General features: G+C 38.5%; 2 protein-coding genes across 6 annotated transcripts in view; one reads left to right on the top strand and one right to left on the bottom strand.

Annotated features, from left to right (window-relative positions):
• Window positions 1-10,384, bottom strand: part of St7l (suppression of tumorigenicity 7 like) — a 131,741-nt gene extending 121,357 nt beyond the window's left edge. For 3 of the 5 annotated variants that reach the window (XM_090334439.1, XM_090334436.1, XM_090334438.1), the window contains exons 1-3: window positions 10,008-10,383; window positions 5,977-6,059; window positions 2,501-2,663 (exon numbers count right to left, since the gene is read on the bottom strand). In XM_090334439.1, coding sequence (XP_090190565.1) covers window positions 2,501-2,663; window positions 5,977-6,059; window positions 10,008-10,215 — 454 coding nt within the window. In that variant the 5' untranslated portion in view covers window positions 10,216-10,383. Of the gene's footprint in view, window positions 1-2,500; window positions 2,664-5,976; window positions 6,060-10,007 lie in introns of all 5 variants that reach the window. The other 2 variants (XM_090334435.1, XM_090334437.1) reach the window with 2 other exon arrangements.
• A 417-nt stretch (window positions 10,385-10,801) lies between these two features.
• Window positions 10,802-25,569, top strand: part of Capza1 (capping actin protein of muscle Z-line subunit alpha 1) — a 35,940-nt gene continuing 21,172 nt past the window's right edge. Inside the window, exons 1-2 of the mRNA XM_090334440.1 lie at window positions 10,802-10,905; window positions 25,056-25,119. Of these exons, the coding sequence (XP_090190566.1) occupies window positions 10,825-10,905; window positions 25,056-25,119 (145 nt within the window). The 5' untranslated portion in view covers window positions 10,802-10,824. The remainder of the gene's footprint in view (window positions 10,906-25,055; window positions 25,120-25,569) is intronic.

Raw genomic sequence — 25,569 nt, forward strand, 5'->3', positions numbered from 1 at the left:
GGGATTGTAAACTAGTTCAGCCACTCTGGAAAGCAGTGTGGAGGTTTCTTAAAGAATTGAAAATTGACCTTCCCTACGATCCCGACATACCACTTCTGGGCATCTACCCTGAACATCATAACCCAAGATATGATAAGGACATCTGCTCAGCTATGTTTATCTCTGCACTATTCACAATAGCCAGGCGATAGAAACCATCCAGATGCCCTACTGCAGATGAATGGATACAGAAAATGTGGTGTGTGTGTGTGTATGTATATATATATATATATATATATATATATATATATATATACACAATGGAACTTTACATAGCCAACAGACAAAATAAAACAATGGCATTTGCAGGGAAGTAGATGAATCTAGAGCGAATCATGTTGAGTGAGACAAGTCAAGACCAAAGGAACAAAAGGCACATGGTATCCTTAATATGTGGCTATTAGATCCAAACAGTACAAGAGCGAGGACTCAATGTTTGCATACCCAATGCTATGGACATGGTACTGGAAATATAAACACAACTACATAGACATAAAAATCTATGACTATAGACATAATGTTTTATTACATAGATTAATATCTATGATATACAAACCCTTAGCCTAATTTTGATTATGTTCTAAGAACTAAGTGCCAGTGACTGTATATAGAGATTCCCTTCTTGAATACTTGTTTGTTAAACATGTCATTTGAAATATGATGTAAAAATCAATGTTAATAAATTCTTTAATAAAAAAATATATACACAGAAAAAAATTAAAACAGAACTTGATAAACAAAAGCTGTGTACAGACTTATAGTGGTAAGAGTGCTTGCCTAAAATACAAGGCCTTGAGTTCAGTTCCCAGTACAGAGAGGGGTGTAGAGAAGGAGAGAAGAGAGAAAAGAAAAATATTATTCACTTTTGCACTCTCTCATAATAACCCTATTTCCACTCATCCTAGTCATGCTTCAGAGGTCTCTGATTAAACAGTAATTCCTCAGGAACTTTACCTGAAAACATCAAAAACAGTATTAACAGTTGAACTCCAACATTCTTTTTATACTAAATTAACCTAATTCTAGCAGTTGTGTTCATTGAGCAAACGAGAAATTATGGGAATCCTATGGAAAGAATTCATTTGTATCATTACTGCGTTTGGGGGAGGGGTGCTTAGGTCCCAACCAGAGCCTCAAACACGCTACTTACGGCTGAGCCACATCCCCAGCCCTATTATGGTAGCATTTTTGCATATAGAAAATAAAGGGAACAGAGCTGGGAGTGCGGCTTAGTGGCAGAGTACTTGCCTAGCATGCAGGAAGCCCTGGGTTCGATTCCTCAGTACCATATACACAGAAAAAGGCCAGAAGTGGGGTGGTGGCTCAAGTGGTAGAGAGCTAACCTCAAGAAAGACCCAAGAACAGTGCTCAGGCCCAGAGTTCAAGCCCCAGGACTGGCAAAAAAGGGAACAATAATCTAAAAGTATAATATAAATTATAGATATAATACATATTTCAATTACTTAAAAATAATTATTTTATTTAAAAATTTATTTAAAAATTTAATTTAAATAATTTACTTTTCTAATATATATTATTATTAACATTTGTTTTTTAATACTGGATATTTATTTAATAAGGAAACATACTGAAAATAAAGATTGAATCTGGTGAAATCTCAATCTTTTTTCCTACTCCAATTTCTTTTTATCAGAAAAAATACCCTTGGATTATTTACTGTGTATATATGCACTGAGGGAAATATTTTGATTTCTAATCTCCCTTATGGCATAGTAGCAGGTATATGACAAATGTATAACCAGTAATAGGTTAAACTGAAATAGTATGCAATAATATCTGGAAGTGTCCTGTTGCATGTTAAGGGGTAGAAACAGGTGAAGGAATATCCTGGCCTTCTCTTTTTCCTGCTGAATAGAAAATAGATAAGATAGCTAACACTAGAGAAAGTATATTAGATTATAAGATTAAAACTGTGTTGTGAAATGGCAAGCTAATAAAATAGAAGGGGTACGTATCTCTGATGATCAGCGCTCTCCACACCAGTATAGATTATATTAACAAGAATAATAAAGTTCTTGCTGTGTTTTAGTCTATTTGGAATGTTATAATAACTAAATTGCAGAAATTGCTTATATCTTATATAGTGGAGGCTTAAGGCGATACTGAGGACTTCTTTTTGGTTTACAGATGGCAACCTCCTGGTATATTCCTACAGAGTGCAAGATGTAAACAGTTTTCTGGAGTCATTTTTATAAAGTCACTAAGGTCATTCATGAGGATTTCACTCTTATAATCTGATCAGTTCCCAAAGGTCCTAAAATAATTTTATAATCTTATTAACTCCCAAAGACCCTAAAATAATGAGATTGATAATTAGGTTCCAACATTCAAATGAGAGAGAAAGTACACAAACATACAAACTCTGTTCAGGGTTTTCTGTCATCCACAGCCAAACTCAATCTTTACACAACTCGAAATACACATTGGAAACTGCAGTCACCTGAGAAATTCTGTCTGCTGGTTTCACCTTCTCTGTTGCTGGAAGGGGCACCTGGCTCTGAAATGCTGCTTTCTGTGCCTCCCATCAGTGGTCGCAAATGGCTTATTGATACTTGCTCAATAAAAGACGTGCCATGTTTATGGAAGTACCACCACTCAAAGATCTATGAAAAAGATAAAATATATTTTACTAGAAATTATGAGCTCAAATTAAAACATTCTATCAAGTTATTCCACTTAATTGGCTATGTTGAAATTGTTCCAAAAGGGGAGTAAGGTTAGGAAGAGTGCTAGAAGAGGTGAGTTTGATTTGAATTTATTGTACACATGTGTGGAAATGTCACTCTGAACTCCTTTGCTAAATTGAATACTTCAAATAATTCTCTTTCCTCCTTGCTAAAAACAAAAAGCAAAAAACATGGCTTGTAAAAAAAAAATCCCTTCTTATACTATTGCCATGAAATTTTGACACATTTACCCGACATTTATACCTGGAATGAAACAAAGAATAACATGTTTTAGATATAAATGTCAATATGTAAACTGTGGGCAGGGACAGGAGGGGAAAATGGGGGAGAATGAAGGAAGGAGTGACATTGATCAAAAACCATTGTACTCATAACCTGATTTATGGAATTGTAACCCTTATATTAGTGTTCTACCACAGCTTCACTTCTGGCTTTTTTTGGGGGGGCGTAATTAGAGATAAGTATTTCACGGATTTTTTTTGTCTGGGCTAGCACTGATCTTTGTCTCCTCCTAGAATTACAGGTATGAGCCATCAGCACCAGGCTGGTGTTTTGGATTTTTTTTGTTTTTTGGGTTTTTTTTTTTTTTTTTTGGCCAGTTGTGAGCCTTGAACTCAGGTCCTGAGCACTGTCCTTGGACTTTCTCAATACTAGAGCTCTGCCACTTGAGCCACAGCACCACTTCCAGCTTTTTTCTATGTATGTGGTACCAAGGAATTGAACCCTTGTCTTTGTGCATGCTAGGCAAGCACTCTACCACTAGGCCAAACTCCCGGCTCCGCAGGCTGGTGTTTTTATCTAGCAAATGCCCTTAACAAGAATTATTAGAAAATACTTTTTAAAGCAAAAAGTACTACTTTAATATTTGTTAATATTATTAATGGAGGCTGACACAAGTTGGTTTCAGAATTGAAAATCAGCAAAGTCCTTAAGACTTTTCTCTCCAATGCATTTCTATAGTTTATCACTTACAAAAAGAGGAACCAAAAGAATTTTAATACTGGATACTCCAACTGCCTGACTTCTTTTCACTTCAGTTTATACTACTTTCTCAGAGGACTTTTTCTGACTCCATAGAACAGGATATAAAATTGTGTTATATGTGTCTACAAGATACTTTTGTTGTAATTTCACTTAAAATAATTATCACTATTCCTTAGGACTCCAAGAAAATTCCCTGGGCTAGCTTTGAACTGCAGTCCTAAGTAGCCAGGATGACAAGTATGAGCCATCAGTGCCTAGCAATAATTTTTAAATGATTACAGAGCATATTACACCTCAGTTTTCAAATATTTAGGGATGTTATTTGGGCTTCAGTAAATAACAGAACTAAACCCTCTACATATGTGCCAATTAACTGCCAGAAAACTGGTAGTGGTACTGTGGCTCAAGGAGTAGAGTGGTAGCCTTGAGCTAAAGAGTACAGGGTCAGCGCCCAGGTCCAGAGTTCAAGCCCCACGACTGACAATAAATAAGTAAAATAAAATAAAACTGGTTAAAGGGCTGGGAATATGGCTTAGTGGTAGAATGCTCATCTAGCATGCATGAAGCCCTGGGTTTGATTTCTCAGTATCACATAAACTGTAGCTCAAGTGGTAGAGGGTAGCCTTGTGCAAAAGAAGCTCAGGGACAGTGCCCTGAGTTCAATTCTCAGGACTGGCAAAAAAAAAAAATCACAAGGGTAATAATAACCTGCTCTTCACTATATGAAGTGTAGGTGGTTCCAAGCCAGCCCAGGAAGAAACTCCCCCATGAGACTCTTACCTCCAATTAACCATTCAAACACTGAAAGTGGAGCTGTGGCTCAATGTGGTAGAGCACTAGCCTTGAATAAAAGAGCTAAGGAACAGCATCCAGTCCCTGAACTGGGTGGTAGTCAAGCCACACCACTGACAAAAAAATAAACAAACCAACTACAAAAAGGAAGAGGAAAACGTAAAAGATCATGTACTTTTTATCCTGAATTCTTCCAAAATTTAAAAAAAAATTTTTAACAAGAGGAAAATTCCTTTTTTTTGTTTGTTTGGTTTAGCATCTCGCTTTCTTCAAATAATTACTGTTCGTCTCTATTTTAAAAAGACATCTAGGGATGAGGGATGGGGGGGGGAGAGGAAATGGGGACCAAGACATGAAAGGGTATCAATGTTTGTGAATATAATGTAACCCTTCTATTAATTACAATAAAAAATATGAAAAAAAAACAGAGAAAAAAAAAAGATATCTAGGGTTAGGCATGGAGGCTCATGCCTGTAAACTCAGTACTTAAGAGGCACACATGAGAAAAATCCTTACTTCAAAGCCATTCTAGGCTAAAAAGTAAAACTGTCTGAAAGAAAAAAAAATCTAACACTACTAATAATTCTTTTTCTACCAAAGCTGTAGAGCACCACCTACAGATGAAAAAAACAAAACAAAACAAAAACAACAGAAAAATCCAGTGGCCATGGGTGGCATAACCTTTAGATTTTTCTTATCTATAGTAGAATTTTCCCAAAGTGGAAAATGGGAAATAGTAGATCCTAGGGATGTTAGTAAGGATTACATAAAATTTTAATATTAAAATAATATATTGACAGAAAAGCTGAATTATAGTTAACACAGGTCATCTATTGTGGGATTTCTCAGAGTAACAATCTCCAAAATTCTCATTCTTCACTGAAGCACTTACCATGTTACAAGACTGTAGTTATATCATTTCATTAAGTTCCCATATTCTATGAAAGGGATATTATATTCCCATTACATTTGAGAAATGGAGGCTTAAAAAAATTATAGGCTGAATTTCAGACATTTTATTCTGCCCAATGTTTTAGTCTTTTTCAGGAAAGACATGTACCTCCCAGATCACCCAGTCCTAAAGTAAATGAGAAATTTAACTTGTATACTGTTCTACTCTTTTTGTTGTTGTTATTAACATAGGTATTTCAGGGATTAAGTTTGTAATACACCCCAGTCCATCCCTGACTTTTGTATACAAAAAGTTACATATCATATATGTATATTATATGTGATATATGTATGTACATATAATATACATCTAGTATATATGTGACTATCACTGTCAATCTGTACAAGTAGAGATTGTGTTTTAAACTTCTTTGACCAAGTAACTTTTTTCAAATGCAAAATGTATTTTGGAAATACTGATATATATGTACTTAAAATTACTATAAATATATAAAAGATCTTTAGAAAAATGCCAAAATATGGAGAAATAGAAACTACTTACAAATATTAGTCCTGATATCAAAGAAGATGTTCCTGTAAGTGCCACATAGAATTTGGGTGTCAATGAATTTAAAAATCCTGTCACTGTTAAAAGAGAAAACAGCAGAGTTAAAAGTACTGCATTTACAATTACATAGATATTTTTAATGCAATGACACAAATAGAACAGGTAGTCCTTGACTTTATGATGAAATCATATTCTAATAAACTCAGAAAGATTTAAGCTGAAAGAATATAAGAAATGCATGTGAGGAGCTGGGAGCGTGGTCTAGTGGTAAAATACTTGCTTAGCATGCACAAAGCCCAGGGTTTGATTCCTTGGTACCATATACACAGAAAACGCTAGACGCGGTGCTGTGGCTCAAGTGATAAGAGTGCTAGCCTTGAGAAAGCCCAAGGACAGTGCTCAGGCTCTGAGTTCAAGCCCTAGGACTGGCAAAAAAAAAATGCATGTGATACCTCTACTCTTCCAAATATAATAGCTTAGCAAATATAGCACACTGCAGAATATTGTTTCCTGACTCTAGATCCTGTGCCTAATGGAACAGAGCAGCTCATTCCTACTATTCAGCATTGGAGAGATTATATTGCTAAGCTAGGAAAAGACAAACTCAAAATTTCTATAAAATGCATATGTCTTTTACACCATTTTAACGTTCTAAGTTTGAAAATTGAAACTCCTGAATTAGGAACTGTTTATATTAATATCTAGTATAAAATGCACTTGAAGAGTTTTAAATTTTTAGAAAGGTTACTCTGAAAGTCCATTACAGCATATATCTATCCACGGGCTAGGAAAGTGGCTCCAGTGGTAGTGTAAGGCTCAGAATTCAAACCCCAGTGACATGACACTAGAAAACAGAACAAAAACATTCCTATAATTAAATATGGCTACTAACAGGAGTCTAAGATCTGAGGATTGCAATTCAAAGCCAGCCAAGGCAGGAAAGTTGTAGAGACTCTTATCTCCAATTTATCACCTAAAAGAAGTTCAGCTTTAACTCAAGTAGTGGAGTACTAGCCTTGAGCAAAAATGCTCAGTGATGGTGTCTAGGCTCCAATATCAAGTGCCAGGACAAACACACACAAATACCAATCAAAATAAGGCTTAGCATGTGCAAAGCCCTCGGTTCAATCTCCAGCAAGGGGGAAAAAAGCCAGAATAGGATAATTTAGCTTGCTCTTCAAAATAAAGTTTAAGGGGCTGGGAGTTTGGCCTAGTGGTAGTGAGCTTGCCTAGCATTTACGAAGAGCCAGGTTCAATTCCTTGGTACCACATATGTATGAAAAAGCCAGAAGTGGTGCTGTGGCTCAAGTGGAAGAGTTCTAGCCTTGAGAAAGCCTAAGGGCAGTGTCCAGGCCTTGAGCCTAAGCCCAGAACTGGCAATAAATAAATAAGTAGATAGAAGAAATTAAAGAACTTGTAAGTCACAAATTACTCTACAAAGAGGTTAAGCAAGCATACTTTTACAAAAGCAGCTTAAGATCACTCTGTAATTACTTTGGTGAGATACAAACTATTATTTCAAATCTGAGGGAAGTAAATAGTGTATTTGGTAAATCAGCCTAAAAGGCAAAACAGCTCCATGAGAAAAGGTACAGAGCCCTGCATCTGACTTTGTGAATCCTATATCATCACATTCCTCACTTCAAATAATTGTCTCATGAATACTTTTAAAACAGTTCTGAGTTGGGCGCAGTGGCTCATGCCTGTAATCCTAGCTACTCAGGAGGGTGAGATGTGAGGATCAAGGTTCAAAGCCAGCCTGGGCACAAATGGACCTAAGACTCTTATCTCCAATTAACCTCTAGAAAACAGGAAGTGAGGTTGTAACTCAAGGGTAGGGTGGTAGCCTTGAGCAGAAGAACTCAGGGACAATGTCCAAGCCAAGTTCAAACTCCATGACCCACAAACAAAAACTGGTCTGTCTTTAATTGGAAGCAAAAGACTTAATCTCACCATTTTCTGATGTAAAAAACATTTTAAAAAAGGAGTGCCAGAATAATATATTTCTCAGAGTAGTTGTAAAGAATGATATAACACAACAAAAATAAAATGTTGCTTTTCTCAAATGTTTCAAAGAGAAAAATGTTTCAGAGAGAGAAAAAAGAAAATTATTTGCCAGGAATGTGTCTCAAGCAGTCAAACACCTAACTAGCAAGAACAAAGCCCTGAGTTCAAATCTCAGTCCCCCCCCCCCCACAAATGAGGCCAGATATGGTAGCTCACACAACCGTAGCTACAAAAAGGCATAAGTAGAAAGATCAAGGCCAGCCTAGGCATAAAAGCACAAGAACACATCTGAAAAATACGTAAAGCAAAAAAGCAGTAGAGGAGGGGGTTTAAGTGTTAGATCATCTGTCTAGTGAGTGTGAAGCCCTGATTTCAAACCCCAGTAGCGCCAGTGTACATATGAAATAGTCAGCGAGGGCCAGGAGTTTGGCCTAGTGGTAGAGTGCTTGCCTAGCACGCACAAATACCGGGATTCTATTCCTCCGCACCACATACTTAGGAGAAAAAAAAAAAAAAAAAGCTGGAAGTGGTGCTGTGGCTCAAAAGTAGAGTTGTAGCCTTAAGAAAGTCCAAGGGCTGTGCTCAGGCCCTGAGTTCAAGCCTTACAACTGACAAAAAAAAAAAAGGAAAGAAATAGTCAGCTACTCTCATTTAAATGGTGCATCCAGTAAGCTTGAGTAGAAAAATAAATAAATTTGCTGAGTGTGGTTGTGCATTCCTACAATCCCAGTACTTAGGAAGGCTAAGTAAGGACGGTTTTTAAGGTGAAGTCCAATTTGAGCTACACAGTGAGGTTCTATCTCAAAATTACCTAAATAAGAATAAACGTTAAACCCGATGAACATTTCAGTAAGCATATAAGCTAAACACTTTATTCACCTGCCATGCATATGAAATTAGCTCTTTATCTGAATGTATATGTGTCTATTATGTATTAGTGGCTACATGTATGAATACATACGGATTAGCTCTAAATCTGAATTTATATGTACCTATGTTCTAAAAAATATTTCAGACCATTATCTCAGTGTGTCAATGTATTTCGTGGTATAGAAAATTGTCTTTCTCTCTAAAGAAAAAATTAAGTACTGTACTGACAAAGCCATGACTTAACAGAAACATTTGCATCTTGTTTTAAGTTTGCTGCTTGGAGTATGAATAAAATACTTTAACATAACATTGTAAGAGGCCCTGATCTCATACACTGCATCCTGTCTACAACTAAATGATCTCATACACTGTATCCTGTCTGCAGCTAAAAAGAAAAAAAAATGTACTTGCAGAATCCACTGTGCTCAACACTTATTACAAGTCTTTACTATATGACAAGTGCTCCACAAATGTTGAAAGAATAAAACACACTGTGCTTCTCTCTTTCTCTTTCCTGATCTATTTTATTCCTCAAGACAAAGCCTAAGAGAACAGATAATATCACGAAAAAATTTTTTTTTCAATTAACTTTTCCCAGGTATTTTTTTTTTCAAAGCGGAACAATCGACTATTGTTTCCTAATGTTTTCTCTGGAGATCACCGCATTACACATGTGTTCATCTTTGTTGTCTGGGTGTGGATGGTCTAAGCTGGGCAGCAGTCGGATTTTCAAAGGATCCCCACAAATGGTTAAGATTATAAATTCCGTGTTTAAGTCTGAGAACACTATCCTTTGTTGCCCCCCTCCGCCCCTACCTGAAGCCGGTAGCTGGTCAGGTGGCTCTCCGCTCCCTCCCCCGGCCCCCCGCCCGGTTAAAGGAAGGGAGGAGAGGGCGGATCTTCAAACCTTTAGGGAGGAGCCGGTAAACAGCAGCGGTTCAGATTTGACAATCAGCTGCGGGTGCCGCGGCCCAAGAGAAAAATAACCCACCGGACCGGGCACCGTCAACTCCTTCATCAAAGCCCTGCAGGACGCCAGTGCCTGCCTGCCCCTTGAGGAGCTCTGGGTTCCCCAACACCTCTCCTGGGCCTCCCCCCGACCCCGCGCCCCGTCCCCCCCCCCCGGGAGGTCTGGGCCTCTCTCTCACCCGCTGTCAAGTGGTCACACAGCCTCAACGGGACCCTCAGAGCGTAAAGCAGCCCCAGCCCCGCCACGAACCACAAAAAGCCCCCAGATCCCGCCAGCCCGGCCCGCAGCCGCTCTTTCCAGCCCAGCGGCGGGCCCAGGCCGTGGATAGATGCCGGGAAGAAGGCAGCAGCCGCCGCGGCTTCACCAAAGCCGTCGCCGTCCGCCATCTTGCCGCCGCCGCAGGCGCCGGTAGCTGAGAGGGGAGGGGGGACAAGAGGGGCCGGAAACGGGGAGTCGGGAATGCTGGGATAGTGGCGGACCCGAAGTTGGCCTCAAGTTCAAAGCCCAGTCTTGGGAACCGAGCCGAGAAGACCTAGGTGTCCGGCTCGATACAGCTTTGCCGGGGTGGGGAAGGGGGTCTGAAAGATGCACCTATGGTGAAGGAAATGGACCACGATATGACGAGGCGAAGGACGTTTTTCACCCTATTCCCAGGCTTAGAAAAGCCGTTCCAGGGGCCCGGGCAGCTCTTACTGCTTAGGGTTCGGCTGCCATGGAGATGACCGCTGCTAAGGCACCAGCAGCGTTCGAAACGCGCGGCCAGAGGAAAAAGGGGAAATGACTGAGAAAGGGGAGCCCTGAGAAAGAGAATCCTGGAAGCCCCGGAAGGCAAAGCCCAGGGGCGCGGACGCTCCGGACCGCCCGCACGCTCCGGCGTTTCCGGGAGAGTCTTTCCGATCCCCCCCCCCTCCCGCCCCTTCCTCCCTCGCTTCCCCTCCCCCGCCTCTCCTCCCCGTCCTCCCGCGGTGATTCCATCACTCAGCCTCCTTCCCAGCATGCCTTGCGCCCGCGACCGGGCTGGGCCAGAGCAGCCCAAGATGGCCGACTTCGAGGATCGGGTGTCGGATGAGGAGAAGGTAAGGGGTCCGCCTCTCTCTCTTACCTCCTCCCCCGACCCAGGACAGGGGTCCGGCCTCACCGCAGTGGGAAGCCTGGCCGGGACCCCCGGGAAAAGGAGGCCCTTTGCCTCTGCTAGCACACGCTGTTTGCAGTCGGGACGCTTCCCTCTTGAGGGGAGCTTCTCCTCCGCCTCAGGGTGGCCCCAGTTCCCCACGCCTCAACTCTCCTCTTCCTCCCGGACCGGAGGCACAGCCTAGTGACTTCCTTGCCAGAGCAGGGAAGACTTTTCCCTGGTCGTGACCGCGGGGCTTGTGTTTCTTGTCATCTTGGGAAGGAGGGATGGTGGAGCCGCAGTCATTTTGCCGCCTTCGGCTGTTGGGGCTCAGCCTGCTCCCCCCCTCCTCCCCGCCCCCGAGTTTAGCGACGATTGGGGCTAGCTTAGGGCGAGTCACTTCCTGGTCAGGGTTGGCCTCCTAACTTCCCTTTGCTCCTCCTTCCCCAGGAAGTGATAGTGCTGTCACGACTCCTGGATGGAGACTGTTGGGTCCCCTTCGCTGCTGTTCTCGGGGGTCGGTTGGACTAGTGGGCCGGTTAATAAATGTGGTGAGGCTCGGGTTATTTGCCTCAGAGTTTGACCCCCCCCCCACTTCTGCCTTGCCAGATGCGCCTTTGATTTTGTTTGTGTATACACAGAGCTCCTAAGAGATTTCATCTTTTTGAACTCGCTTAGCCATACTCTTTTTTTTTTTTTTGAAAGTAGTTTCTGGGTTCATGTCAGCAAATAAGAATAATCAGTAGATTTCTTTTTAAACTTCAGGAAAGCTTTTCTAGGACATAAAACTAGTCGACATACTCAAGTCTGGGGGGGGAAGCAAGCATTTAAAATGTATTTTGCAAATGAAATAACTTTTTTTTGAACGATGACTACATACATCTTTTCTCCCCTTTGGTGTCAGTCCTAGGGCTTGAACTCAGGACCAGGGCGCTGCCCCTTAGCTGTTTTACAAAAGGCTATGTTCAACCACTTAAGCCGCAGCTCTACTTCCGGCGTTTCAGTGGTTAATTTGAGATGAATGTCTCAGACTTTCTTGCTCAGAAAGCTGGATCTGCGTAGCTAGGCATGCTTAACAGGCATGAGCCACCAGCACCCTCTGGCCTTTTTAAAATAATCTGTCAGACTTCTCAAGAAATGCAGAATTTTAGTGCCTGTAGAAATTAGAATATTCTCCAACTTTGTTAGAGTACAAAAATTGTCTTCTGTTTCTTAGCTTTACAAAGTGCACACCACTGACTGTTCTGTAAGATCTAGAGACCAGAGACTTTATGCTTCAGAAGTCCTCTGTACAGAATAATTTGATTTATCAAATTATATTACCTGCCACATTGAAACACTGAGAAAAGTATCCAGCCACTTAAAAAGCCACTGAACAAGGCTGTCTGAGAATGTAGCTTAAGGGCAGAACTTGTCCCAACATGTAAGGACTTATGCTTACATTTCAGTATACACAAACACAGAGCTACTGAACACTTTAATATCACTTTTTTCTTACTTGAAAATTCTCATAAATGTTAAAAGATTGAGGAAAAACACAGACATCTTGTATGAACTTATCCTAAAACATCCTATATAAATTATAATGAAGTGTTCTTAAGCAAATAGTTATGATTCAGATGGATTACAGTGAAAGTCCTGGGATAAAATATTTGTTAGGGAACAGGGCTTTGCTAGCTAAGTCTGGCCTTGAAGTCTATCCACTTGTCTCATCCTCTTAAGTGCTGGAATTACAGGTTTGAGATCCATTTACTTTAAGCAAAAATGTTTCTAAACAGTTTCATAATATCAGGTAAAATAAGCTTTGAAGTTGTGTTTGTTTTTTTTTTTTTCTTTTCAGCCTCCTGAGTAGATAAGATTGGCATGAGCCACTGGCACCCAGCATACATATTTTTGAGACAAGAGGACATGTTACTCAGATTGCTTAATTTTTTTATTTTTTGGTTTTTGGCTAGTCCTGGAGCTTGAACTCAAGGCCTGAGCACTGTCTTTGGGCTTTCTCAATGTGAGAACTCTGGCCTTTTTCTATGTATGTGGTACTGAGGAATTGAACCCAGGTTTTCATGCATGTGAGGCAAGCACTCTACCACTAGGCCAAGCTCCTGGCCTAGGATGCTTAATTTTAGTAGTGATTTAATAAGCAAACCATGATTAGTAAATGCCAAAAAGTACAGATACCTTCCTTTCATGTTTAACAAGGAGGTTTTAGATTAGCCATATTGTCTCTTAGTGTGGATAGTTATAGTTAACATTATAAAATCCATATGATTTGAGATTACTAAAATTCTGTAGTGTCTTATACTTACAGATAAATTCTATTTAGATATCTCTGGGGGTAAAAAAAAAATTCTCAGATCTCACTTTGGACCTGTTAACTTTGTAAGAATGAGTTCTCCTTTAGCTTTATATCTATCTTTTTTCCCTCTAACCTTTCAAATCTGTTTTAACTAAAGAATTGAGAAAGTTTAAGAGTTGTTGGTATGAATATTTTAGGATTCATAGACCGTAAGTAACAGTTAAATGAGACTGTTAATCCTATAAAATGTTTATACTGGAGGCTCTATTACTAATGTTTAACATCAAAATATTTTGTAACTTAATTTGTATTTTGAATTTTGGGGGGAGGAAATCTAAACTTTCCAGATGTTTATAGTATCTAAAAGCCATAAACCCCTAGGTAAATTTGGTGATTATGGTCTCTTATGCTCTTCAGCTCAAGGCTACGGATTTATCCCTTGAGCCTCAGTACCACTTTCAGTTTTCAGTTTTCTGGTGGTTAATTGGAGATAAGAATCTCATGGACTCCAGTGCCTGGGCTAGCTTTAAACCACAACCCTCAGATCTCAGCTTCCTGAGTAGCTAGGATTACAGGCATGAGTCACCAACATCCGGCTAAAGTCCCCTCCTACCCCCAGTCCTGGAGCTTGAACTCAGAGTCTGAGCACTGTCCTTGGGCTTTCTGAAGGATAGAGCTCTACCACTTGAACCACAGCACCACTTCCAATTTTTTTCTATATACATGGTACTGAGGAATTGAACCTGGGTCTTCATGCTTGCTAGGCAAACACTACTACTAGGCCAAACTCCTCACCACCCAAAGAAATGCAGCCAATTCACTGGGGGTGTGACTGGCTAAAGGTTTGTTGTTGTTGTTGTTGTTTTTGCCACTGCTGGGCTTGAGCTCAGGGCCTGAGCACTGTCCTTGGGCTTCTCAAGGCAAGCACTTTACCACTTAAGCCACATCACCACTGCTACTGGCCTTTTTTTTCCTGTGTATGTGGTACCAAGGAATTGAACCTGGGTCTTCATGCATGCTAGGCAAGCACTCTACCACTAGGCCAAACTCCAGGCCTTGGCTAAAGTTTTTAGCTTAACTTTTTGTGCTCATCCTGGGGCTTGAACTCATGGCCTAGGCAGTATCTCTGAGCTTCTTTGGCTCAAGGCTAGTGCTGTACCAATTGAGTTATGGCTCCTAGTTTTGGCTTTCTTGGTCTTTAATTGGAGGCAAGAGTCTCACAGAGTTTGCTGCCTGGGCTGGCTTCAAACTCTGATTCTCAGATCTTAGCCTCCTGAATAGCTAAGATTACAGGCATGAGCCACTAGCACCGAGCTTTTAAATTTTTAATATTTTATGAAGAGGAAGTTGGGTTTTTTCACTTCTCCTTTGTTATCTGAAATGGTCGTGATGAGCTGTTTAAATCAGGAAGTGAAGAGTGTAACAAGAAGAAGAAATAAATGCTCTAGTATACAGTTGAATTTCTCAGAATAAGCCCTATTTTTCTAGGTACTTTGTAGATTCTTCTAAATGGTTAGCAAGACCAAAATACTCTTTAACAAGGAAGCTTTTAAAATGTGAGTTGAACATATTTGTCTTATCTGTTTCCTTTTATTTCATGAGTCAGCTTTTTAAAAATAAATGTAGAGAGGATTCAAACATCATTGTGCACAACTTCAGAAATGCCTTAACTGTGAGTTGGATGTATATGCTTTACAGTTTAGTTCTTTGATATTATCGGTAAGGAAGGTTTTGAGAAATAGATCTATCAAAATAATAGAAATGTAGAAACTGTTGTAAATGACTAGAATTTGAAGGTGCTAACTGAGCTCATGAAAATATTTACACTTTTAGTGTGGACTTCCTTAATTATGTATACATCTTTAACTTACATATCACACTTGTAAAATGAAATAAACCCTGAAACTTATTTATTATGTCCATTTTCCATCCAAGAATAAATTACCATTCACGTTATCATTCCTTATCTTCACTTGCTTTTCGTTTGCTTTGTTATCCTGTTCATACAATGGGTTATAAAATCTTGGATAGAATAGAAAACCAAGCAGGGATGGATTCTTGTTAAGAATATAGGTATGCCATAATTTCTTGCAGAAAACATCTTTACTAAGCCTAGCCTTAATGCAAGACAGTACTATAATGAGTCATAAAATTCAGACCCTAGATTTGTTTGATTTTTTTTTTCTTTTTAGTACTGTCATAGTTTGAACTCCGATCCTTGAGTATCCCTGGGCATGTTCAAATAGCTGGTGTTCTACCACTTGAGTCATTTCTTCAACAAGCTCTTTGCTTGTCATTCTGTAAATGGACTGTCTCCAACCTTTTGGCTCTGGTTGTCTTCAAACCAACATCTCTGTCTTAGCTTCCTGAGTAGCTAAAATTACAGGAATAGAGCCATTGACAATCAGCTTTATTTATTTTTAATTAACCATACTGTGTTGTTCATATACTATGAGTGAGGAAAACAGTTTTGAAGGTTAGAAGATTTGCACTTTCCAGCTGTGTAGTTTAGTGGCTTGTGTAATTCAGGGAAGATCACTTAACATCTATAGATGAATCATAGTTTTTTCTAAGGTAGAGAAAATTAGATCACACCGCCCCAACAAAGTTTAATGAGCTTGTTCAAAATCTAATAAAGAAACCCTGTATTAAAAGTTGAAACATTAAAATATTTCAAGAGGTTCTTATTTCTTTATTTTTATTTTTTGCTGGTGCTAGGGCTTCATTCAGGGCTTGGTCATTGTCCCCTAGCTTCTTTGTGCTCAAGAATAACACTGGACCATTTAAGCCACAGTGATTCTTCCACCTTTTTCTGCGTATTTCATTGGACATATGTCTCACAGACTTTTCTGTCTGGGCTGGCTTTGAGTGGTGATCCTCAAATCTCAGCCCCGTGAGTAGCTGGGATTACAGGTGTAATCCGTTTAATAATTGATGACTTAGATGTATCACTTAGTTTGAACACTTACGATTTCAAATGTGTCTATTAGGAGAGTCCAGAATCAAAAAGAATGATTTCCTTCTATCTTGGTCTTTTTTTAAAAATGGTAATTAATAAAAGGGTTACATTATATTCACCAGATAGGAAGTGCATTGCTTCACAAACATTGATACCTTTTCTCATGCCTTGGTCCCCATTTCCCTCCCTCATCTATCTTGGTCTTTAGAGAATTAGAAATTAAATTGGAATACTTGAAAAAGAAAAATTAAACTGAGTTCTTTCTTTTCTTTTTTTCTTTTTTGCTTTGTTTCTGAATGTAGTAAATTTTATTCCTAAGTAAGTTTTTTTATATAGGACTGTACTGAAGGACATAAAATACAATGACGATTCCTCAGAAAGAAAAAATAATTGTGACACATTCTGTAAAATGGTAAAAGTTTGAAACCATTTCTGGAAGATAAAAAGATAAGGCAAAAAAACCTAGAGGTTCAAGTACTCTACCACTTACTTGAGGCTCTGTATTGAAACCCCATTATCACTAAAGTACAACCAAGAGTCCAAATTCAGATTCTCTCCCCTCCCCCCCACTTTTTTTTTTTTGCCAGTCTTGGGGACTGATCTCAGGATCTGAGCACTCTCCTTGGGCTTTCCTCAAGGCTAGTGCTCTACCACTTGAGCCATAGCACCACTTTCAGTTTTCCTATGTATGTGTGTATGCATGCATGTATATATGTATGTATGGATGGATGGATGGATGTATGTATGGATGGATGGATGTGTGAGGAATCAAACCCAAGTCTTCATTCATGCTAAGCAAGCACTCTACTACTAGGCCAAATTCCTGGCTCCTCAGAGCCTTTGTTTTTCCATTTTGCTGTAGCTTTTTGTAATAATCTTAAAAAAATTGGCTATCTCCTAAATTTTGAGCAGTAGTTACATTGTAGGTATTATGATAAATGTACAGGCAACATAGGTATGCGTACAGAGGATGCTTTCATAGTAGTAGAAATGCTATGAAAATACTTCTTAGAGGCCGTGAATTTGGACTAGAAAGTGCTTGCCTAGCATGCACGAAGACCACATATATAGGGGGGGAAAAAAGCTGAAAATGGTGCTATGACTCCAGTGGTACAGCTCTAGCCTTGAGAAAGCCCAAGGACAGTGCTCAGGCCTCAAGTTCATGGCCCAGGACTGGCCGAAAAAAGAAAAGAAAATACTTCTTAGAAGTTTGCTACAGCATCTCCAGAAGCCAAGTGAGCCCCAGCCAGGCACCTCAGGCCTCTTAAGAAGTTCCCACTTTCAAAGGGAGTTTATCATCACTACTGACTTTTGGAACAGACTGCTGAAGGTTACATTTGGAGGAGACTGGTAAAGTCAGTGGAAAGTTCTCACTCAAAGTGGGGGAGGGTATATTCTTTAACTTTATTGGTAAGGACTCATACCCTTCACATGACTGGCTGGTTACAAACAACACATCATAATTACAGTTGCAGTATAGAATGATTTACTACAAGGTGTAGATATTTCAATTTGGCAGAAAAGATTGTTGTTCTCACATTTCCTTGTTCTGTCTGCACCTTGGAGGCCACCACCACTGTCTTCTACCCTGGCTCTAAGGAGAATCCACAGGGAATTAAATGACCCATTTCTCAGAATGTTCAGCAAGTCCTGTTGGAGATGTTATATTTCATTGGCAAGTTACAATAATTGGTTAAAGACAGTCCCAATTAGGGTGTAGCACTTTTCTTGACAGTTCATTTCCAAACAGATTACCCCTACAAACCACCTAAGATTGCATTTACAAGAAAACTTTATCATCAAAATGTTAACAGTAATAAGATTATTTGTTTTAATATTCTGTAGTCACAGTGATCTCCACCTTTATTTCCTAATTATATTGTCCATCTGTTCTCTGTTGTATGGTCCCAGTTCAGACAATTGCTTAGTGCCTGAGACTTTGCCAGTCTGTAAAATGCAAATTACAACATAATAAATATTTGGGGAATGTATTTAGAAGTACATGATATAATTTTAAAAATTGTGTGTAACTACTACAAATAAATACAGAGAACTCTGAAAGAGGGGGAAAATTGGTAGTGAAAGTATTTATGAAATGGAGACAAATTTGTTTTAATTTTATTTTTATTTTTGCCAGTCACTGGGCTTGAACTCAGGGCCTGACCACTGTCCCTAAGCTTCTTTTGCTCAAGTCTAGCACTATGCCACTTGAGCCACAGTGCCACTTCTGGCTTTTTGTTTGTTTGCTTATGTGGTACCGAGGAATCGAACCCAGGACTTCATGCATGCTAGGCAAGCACTCTACTACTAAGCCACATTCCCAGCCTGTGAACAAGTTTTGTTTTGTTTTTAATCAGCATTTGGTTTTTAAATGAAACCGCTATGTCATGTACATGGGCACTATCATGGCTTTCTTCTATGGAAGATACCTGCCTTCTTCTTTCTTCCTTATCTCAACCTTGAGAATAACTGGGTAAAGCACTGTTACTGAAGAATAGCACATCTTCATTTATATTAGAACAAATTTCTTTTTTCTTTTTGGCAGTACTCGCTTTCGAACTCAGGGCCTTACACTTGCTATACACATGTTCTAGCATTTTGAGTTTCGGCTCCCAATTTATTCTTTTTCTTCTCAGATAGGATCTCTGGGTTCTTTTGCCGTGGACAACCTGGACCGCTAAATATGCCTTTCTGTGGCCCAAATCACAGGCACCTGCCACCATGCTTCTTTATTGTTTGGGATGTGGTGGCAGGAACAACTTTTTTTCCTGGGTTGATCTCAAATATCATTCTTTTGTTGTTGTTGTTAGTCATAGGGCTTGAACTCAAGGCCTGGGTGCTGTCCCTGAGCTTTTTTGCTCACTGTTAGCACTCTACCACTTTTAGTCACAGGACCATCTCCTGTTTTTCTGGTGATTAATTGGCAATAAGAGTCTCATGGACTTTCTTGCTTGGGCTGGCTTTGAACCATGATCCTCAGATCTCAATCTCCTAAGTAGCTGGGATTAGAGGTGTCAGTGTTGATGATCTCCACCTTTCAGCTGAAATTGTATTGTGAACCACAGATTGTGTACAACTATGATTATATTTTTGACCCACTTTTTAGCGTGAGTCTTGACTTTCAAATTTACTCATGATTTTTCCTAGTCTCCCAACTTTGTGACAACTGCTTCTTTCAAAAGAGCAGCTTTGACTTAATTTTTGGTTTAAAAAAACTCTCAAAGCCAAATCCATGTGACACACTCAGGGTGATCATTACTCTGTAATTTTACTTCTTGGTATATGCATGGTATAGTTGAATTTCTAAATTCTAATTCTAACTCCAATTATGTGGCCTTGGCAAGCTATTACTCTCTCTGTCAGGAGTTAGCAAACTATGACTTCTGAACTAAATCTAATCTGCCAACCTACTTTTCTTGCTCTCCTTATGTGCTGGGACTTGAACTCAGGGCCTGGCACTGTCCCTTGACTTTTTCCATTCAAGGTTAGGCTCTACCACTTGAGCCACAATTTCACTTCTAGCTTTTTAGGTGGTTAATTGGAGATGAGTCTCATGGACTTTCTGCCCAGGCTGACTTGGAACTACCATCATCAGATCTTAGGCTCCTGAATAGCTAGGATTATAGGTATGAACTACTGGCATCTGGCTGCCAACCTGCTTTTATAGAAAAACCTCTGAGCTAATGTTTTTGAATGATCAGAAACCTCAGAATGAAAGAATTTTGATGCTGTGAAGATTACATGAAATACACATTTTAGTATGTAAAGTTTTGTTTTGTTTTTTGCCAGTCCTGGGGCGTGAACTTAAGGGCTAGGCACTGTCCCTGAGCTTCTTTTGCTCAAGGTGAGCACTGTACCACTTGAGCCATAACACTACTTCTGGCTTTGTATGTTTATGTGGTACTAAAGAATTGAACTCAAGTCTTTATGCATACTAGGCAAGCACTAAGCCACATTCCCAGCCCCCAAAGTAAAGTGTTTATTGGAACACAGTTGTACTCATTTGTTGTTATTTAGGACAAAAAACGTTTCCAGTAAAGTCCTAAAAAATATATAAGCTGACTTTTATATTAGCAGTTTGTTGACCTCTCTACTGTGCTCCCGGAATTCTTTTGGAGATCTAGACAGTATGCCAAATTATGAAGGACCTTCCTTGTAGGCCATAGAGCAGGCATAACATTATGTGTTGTTTTACTTTAAGTCATTTTTATGGTATTTTGTTTTAAACATGCATAAAGCAATACTCAAAATTGCCAAATGTTTATCTAATACCAAGTAATCCATCGTTTTAATAGCTCCTAGGAAATAACATGAGATTCTTTACTATGTATGACCGTATGTTTTAGGATTCCTTACTGTAGATACGTACATTGTTTTTTTAATAATTTTGTATTTTACCCTTAAATTTTTAAATCTCCTCAGTTTCATTTAAAACCTGGGAGATATATTGCCTCCTACAATTGGATATTTCTCTTCTTCTTGATATTCTTAAATAATCCCAGATGCATTGGGATTACTTTTTTCAGCACTTGAACCAGAACTCAAATACTACTACCTAATAATTCTCTTATCACAAACACTTGAAGCTTGCCTTTTTTTCCTTATAAAGTAGAAGTGAAGCTAGGTGCTAGAGGTTTATACCTGTAATCCTAGTTTCTCTGGAGGCTGATATCAAAGGATTAAGATTTGAAGCTAGCTTGTGGAGACAAAATCCAGACACTCTTATCTCCAACTAATCAGCAAAAAGAAGTAGATGAGTGCTCAAGTGGTAGAATGCCAGCTATGAGTGAAAAAGCCAAGTAAGAATATGAGGCCCTTGGTTCAAGCTCCCCCCTCCTCACTCTCCTCCCCCAGAAACAATGATTTATGTATGGGGAAGATACAGATATGTAAACAGTTCCTAAAAACAATTTTTTAAATAAAAGATGTGATTAGGAAACTCATGGAAATTAAAATATAAGCATAATTTACATATAAACATGTTTCATTTATAATAGGAAAATGCAAATTTAAATATCATGAGACTACTACTTACCTATCATGTTGGCATTAGATTTATGGGAAAATTTGGAAACACACATGCCAAATTATTAAATGATACAATCCTTAGAGAACGTAGAGTATATTGATATTGATTGAAGTACAGGGACACTGACTCTTCGATCATATCTGTCAAAATTAAGAAGATGTTGAAGTCCCAGTACAGGCATGGCAAGCGTGAACATACACACACCCACACGGAAGTGAGTTTTTAGTTTACTTTTTTTTCCCAATATATCCCCTTTTTAGCCAGTTTATCAACCTTTTATTGTGAAGCATAAAGCATTATGCACCAGTGGCTTACCTCTGTAATCTGAGCTATTCAGAAGGCTGAGATCTCAGGATCATAGTTCGAAGCCAGGGAAGTTTGTGAAACTTTTTTGTTTTTGATGGGCCCTGGGGCTTCAACTCTGTGCCTGGGTGTTGTCCCTGAGCTCTTCAGCTGAAGGCTACTGCCATATCCCTTGATCCACAGAGCCACCTCCAGTTTTCTAGTGGTTAATTGGAGATGAGTTTCACGGACTTAAGTGCCTAGGCAGGCTTTGAACTGCGATCCTCATATCTCAGCCTCCTGAGTAGCTAGGATAGTAGGCATGAGCCACCAGTGTTCCATGTTCTCTGACATCTTAATCTCAAGGGGTTGATGTGTTCTTTTCCTTAATTTCTTGACCTAGTTCCAACTGTTCCCCTCCAAAATTCCTATCTGGTAGTATTGCATACATTTGAGATCCTAAACACCAAAAATATGGCTTATGTAATCTTTTCACTGATTTGAATCTCTTCCAACTTACTAGTTTATGAGACTCTTATCTCCAGTTCACTACCAAAAAAAGAGCAGACTAGAAAAAAAATGAAAACAAAACAAAACCAGACGAGCTGTGGCTTGGTGTTAGAGCACCAGTTTAAGCAAAAAAACTAAGGGATAGTGCCCAGGCTCTAAGTTCAAGTCCTATTACTGGTACACACACCACACACACACACACACACACACACACACACACACACACACACACACACACACACACACACAAAAGCACTATGTAGCTATGAAATGAATAAGGCAAGCTCTCAATTAAGAAATAACTTTAAAAAGCCGTTCTTGTTGCTGTTAATATTTTTAAAATGTTACCTCTTTTGGTTATTTAGCTTCTGTGACCTGGTAGTTTTCTGTTTTGATTTCACTTAGTTTATGTTCATGTCCCCCTTCTATATTTTAAAAAATTAAGAGCAAAGTATGTTGGCATTCTGTTTATTTATTTATTCATATTTTTATTGTAATTAATAGAAGGGTTACATGATATTTGCCAGATAGGAAGTGCATTAATTCACATTGTTTATTTATTTTTTAAGTAGATGTTCAAAGGAGTTGCCTTGAAACAAAGCAGTTTATGAATATAATACATCTTGATCAATGTCACCCCTTCTCCCCTTTTTAAATTAACTTTTATACACAGGCAATCTGTATTACTTTTAAGCAAGAATTACTATTTCTTTCATAAAAGAAAAAGTAAGTAAATGTGGAGATATGCATATAAATGAATACACACATATACAATTACATATAGAATGGTAGTAGTAAGGATTAAACTCAAACACCTCATCATGATTGGCAAGCATTCTACTTAAGTTATAAATTCTACAGTAGTTCACATACCAAATTTACTTTTTGGTTTTGGTTTATTTAGGTGTTTTCTTGGTGTTTTCATTTTCGTTGTTTTTAAATGCTGGGGAACTGAACTGAAAGCTTCTTATATATTAATCAAGTGCTTTGCCACAGAGCTACATTCCCATCCCTACCTTCCAGCTGTTTAAAAATTAGAAGCTAAGAGAATTTTTTTTAGATCTCAATGAAATTCTTTCAGGATAGGTTTACAATGAGGAAACTCAGGATGAAGAAAAGTTAGAAATGTTTCAAAATATGTATCTAGTTTGCTAATATGCTGACAAGGGACTGTTAGAGCCTGTGTTTTCTATTCTGCATGCTCTATCAGTCATAAGCCTTCCTTCAAAGAAAAGTTGGTTATAGAGTACCTTTTGTGTTTGTGCTGCTAGGGATTAAAGCTAGGTCTTTGTACATGCCAAACCCTCAGCTCTTTTTGTTCTTTTTATAGTAAGGATGAAGTAACAGATCATTTGTATTAACCTAGGGATGTTAAAGTTGTTAAATACCATTTTTTAACCTCTCTTCAGCTTTATGTTTATTTTTCAGAGCGTATCTTGCTGTATTCAACTTTGCTGGCCTCTTAACTCAAACTCTTGCTGCTTTGTCTTCTAAAGTGCTAGTACTGACTAGCTTCCAGTTTTATTTTACAAGACTCTTGAGAGTCATTTTTTTTGTCTTAGATTTTGTCCTGATTCAATTTGATCAAGAACTTAAAATTGTTGAGAGGAAATGAGGAAGTTAACAGAGGATGCCTATCTGAAAGGAGGGTTTACCTCATCTTGTAGATATATCTTTTTCCTCTACATCAGTGAGTTTAACGTCTTTGTATTTGTTATTACAGCAAATATTAGGAAGTTTTTAATGTCATTTCTCTGACTGTATATTAGAACTTCCTTGAGAGACCAATTGTAAATGTCAAATAGAGGCCCTTCTGGAGGGACTCCTATCAGTTGAAGGAGTAAGAAGGAAAGTACCCAGAACAAACTAAGGTAGATAAATTAGAGAATTGATAGGTAAATGGTGGACCACTTACCTAGATTCTTCTCTTCCTATTTAGAGTAAACTTCAAAAAAATAGCTTTTGTTCTCAAATGAAAGGCTTTGTAATATCCTATTTAGCCAGTGGCCTTTAAGTTTACTCAGAGATAAACAGTTCATCTGTTTTGATCAGCAGCAGTAAGTCTTCATTCCCCTAGAACTACTGAAGACATGATGTGAAGGTAAACTGAGCAGGAAAAGTCAGGAGTTCCAAACAAGTATAGTTCATATCCTCATAGGATTATTTTATACACTAAAAGGAAATAACAAAAAATTTGAAAATAGGACAGTCAAAATTACCTGTACAGCAAAATAAGCTGAGTATAACACTGAACTGAACAATATAGGTAAAAATTCTTCCCAAAGTATAACATGGCAAAAAAATAAAAATAAAAGATTTATAACAGTTGTTCCACAGAGGGAGAATTGATATAGAGGGCAGGAAGAGGATAATGAGTTTTTTACAGAGAATTTTGGTCCCTTAATTGAAGTCAAGAAAGTTTATTCTGTTTCTACCCAATACTAGGAGGGATAAGTGTTAACTTGTGTCATTTTTTTCCCCCAGCAAGAATTGTAATGATCACATGGTTTTGCTCCTTTAATTTTTAAATCACATTATTTTTGGCTTTGCGTAAATATTCAGGAGGATTGTAGCTTTCTCCTTTTTTGAGTCTGACCCCAAACTGATAATTCAACTTTTTAAAGAAAAGTTCAAATTGATTAAAATAGTACACATATTCTAAAATCAAAATACACCCATATTGATAGGATCAGCTTTTGGGATGTTTTATAGGCCAATCTAGAGATTTATAAACTGTAGAACTCTTAAGAATTTTCTTTAAAAAAATATTGTAAAGGTTAGGAATTCTTTTTCAAGACATATTAGAAGACTTTCAAAGTCCATTTCTTCCTTTATATAAAACTTTTATTATTGCTATTGAGTTTTTTGGATTTGAGACAAAATCTTGTTATGCATGTATCTCAAGCTGGCCTCAAGCTCAAAAAGATTTTACTGTCTCCACCACTCTAGTACTGGTCTTACAGATCAGTCATGTGCTACTATACCCAACTGTATATTACTCTTCACAGTATACTTAGTGTAAATTTTATTTTTCTTTAGGTACGCATAGCTGCTAAATTCATCACCCATGCACCACCAGGGGAATTTAATGAAGTATTCAATGGTGAGTAAAGATTAGTATTAAGTCATTTAAAACCTTTGAGTGTGCACGCTCTCTTATCTTTTCCCTTGGATGTTTCTTGTTTTATTTTTATCTTTTTTTTTTTTTTTGATAATGTCTCAGTATGTAACCTGTAAATTCATATTTGGCCTCAAATTTGAGATCTTTCTATCTATGCTAGGATTATAAGCATATGTCACTATGCTTGGGTATTTTTTAATCTCTTTATTCAGATGTTATAACTATAGCAAAAGAAATTAGCATTTACAGAGATTGAACAAAGTCCTAATGGCTAATCCTAGCTACTCAGGAAGCTGAGATCTAAGGATCAAATCTTCAACTCATCTCCCAATCAACCAGTAAAAAGCTAGAGGGAAAAGTCCAGCAAAGGTGTAAGGCCCTGACTTCCACTCCTGATATTGATATAAAAAACAAACAACTCAAGCAGAGGCC

The sequence above is a fragment of the Megascapheus bottae genome, chromosome 6, assembly GCF_031878675.1.
Source record: "Megascapheus bottae isolate mThoBot1 chromosome 6, mThoBot2.hap1, whole genome shotgun sequence".
NCBI classification, from domain to species: Eukaryota; Metazoa; Chordata; class Mammalia; order Rodentia; family Geomyidae; genus Megascapheus; species Megascapheus bottae.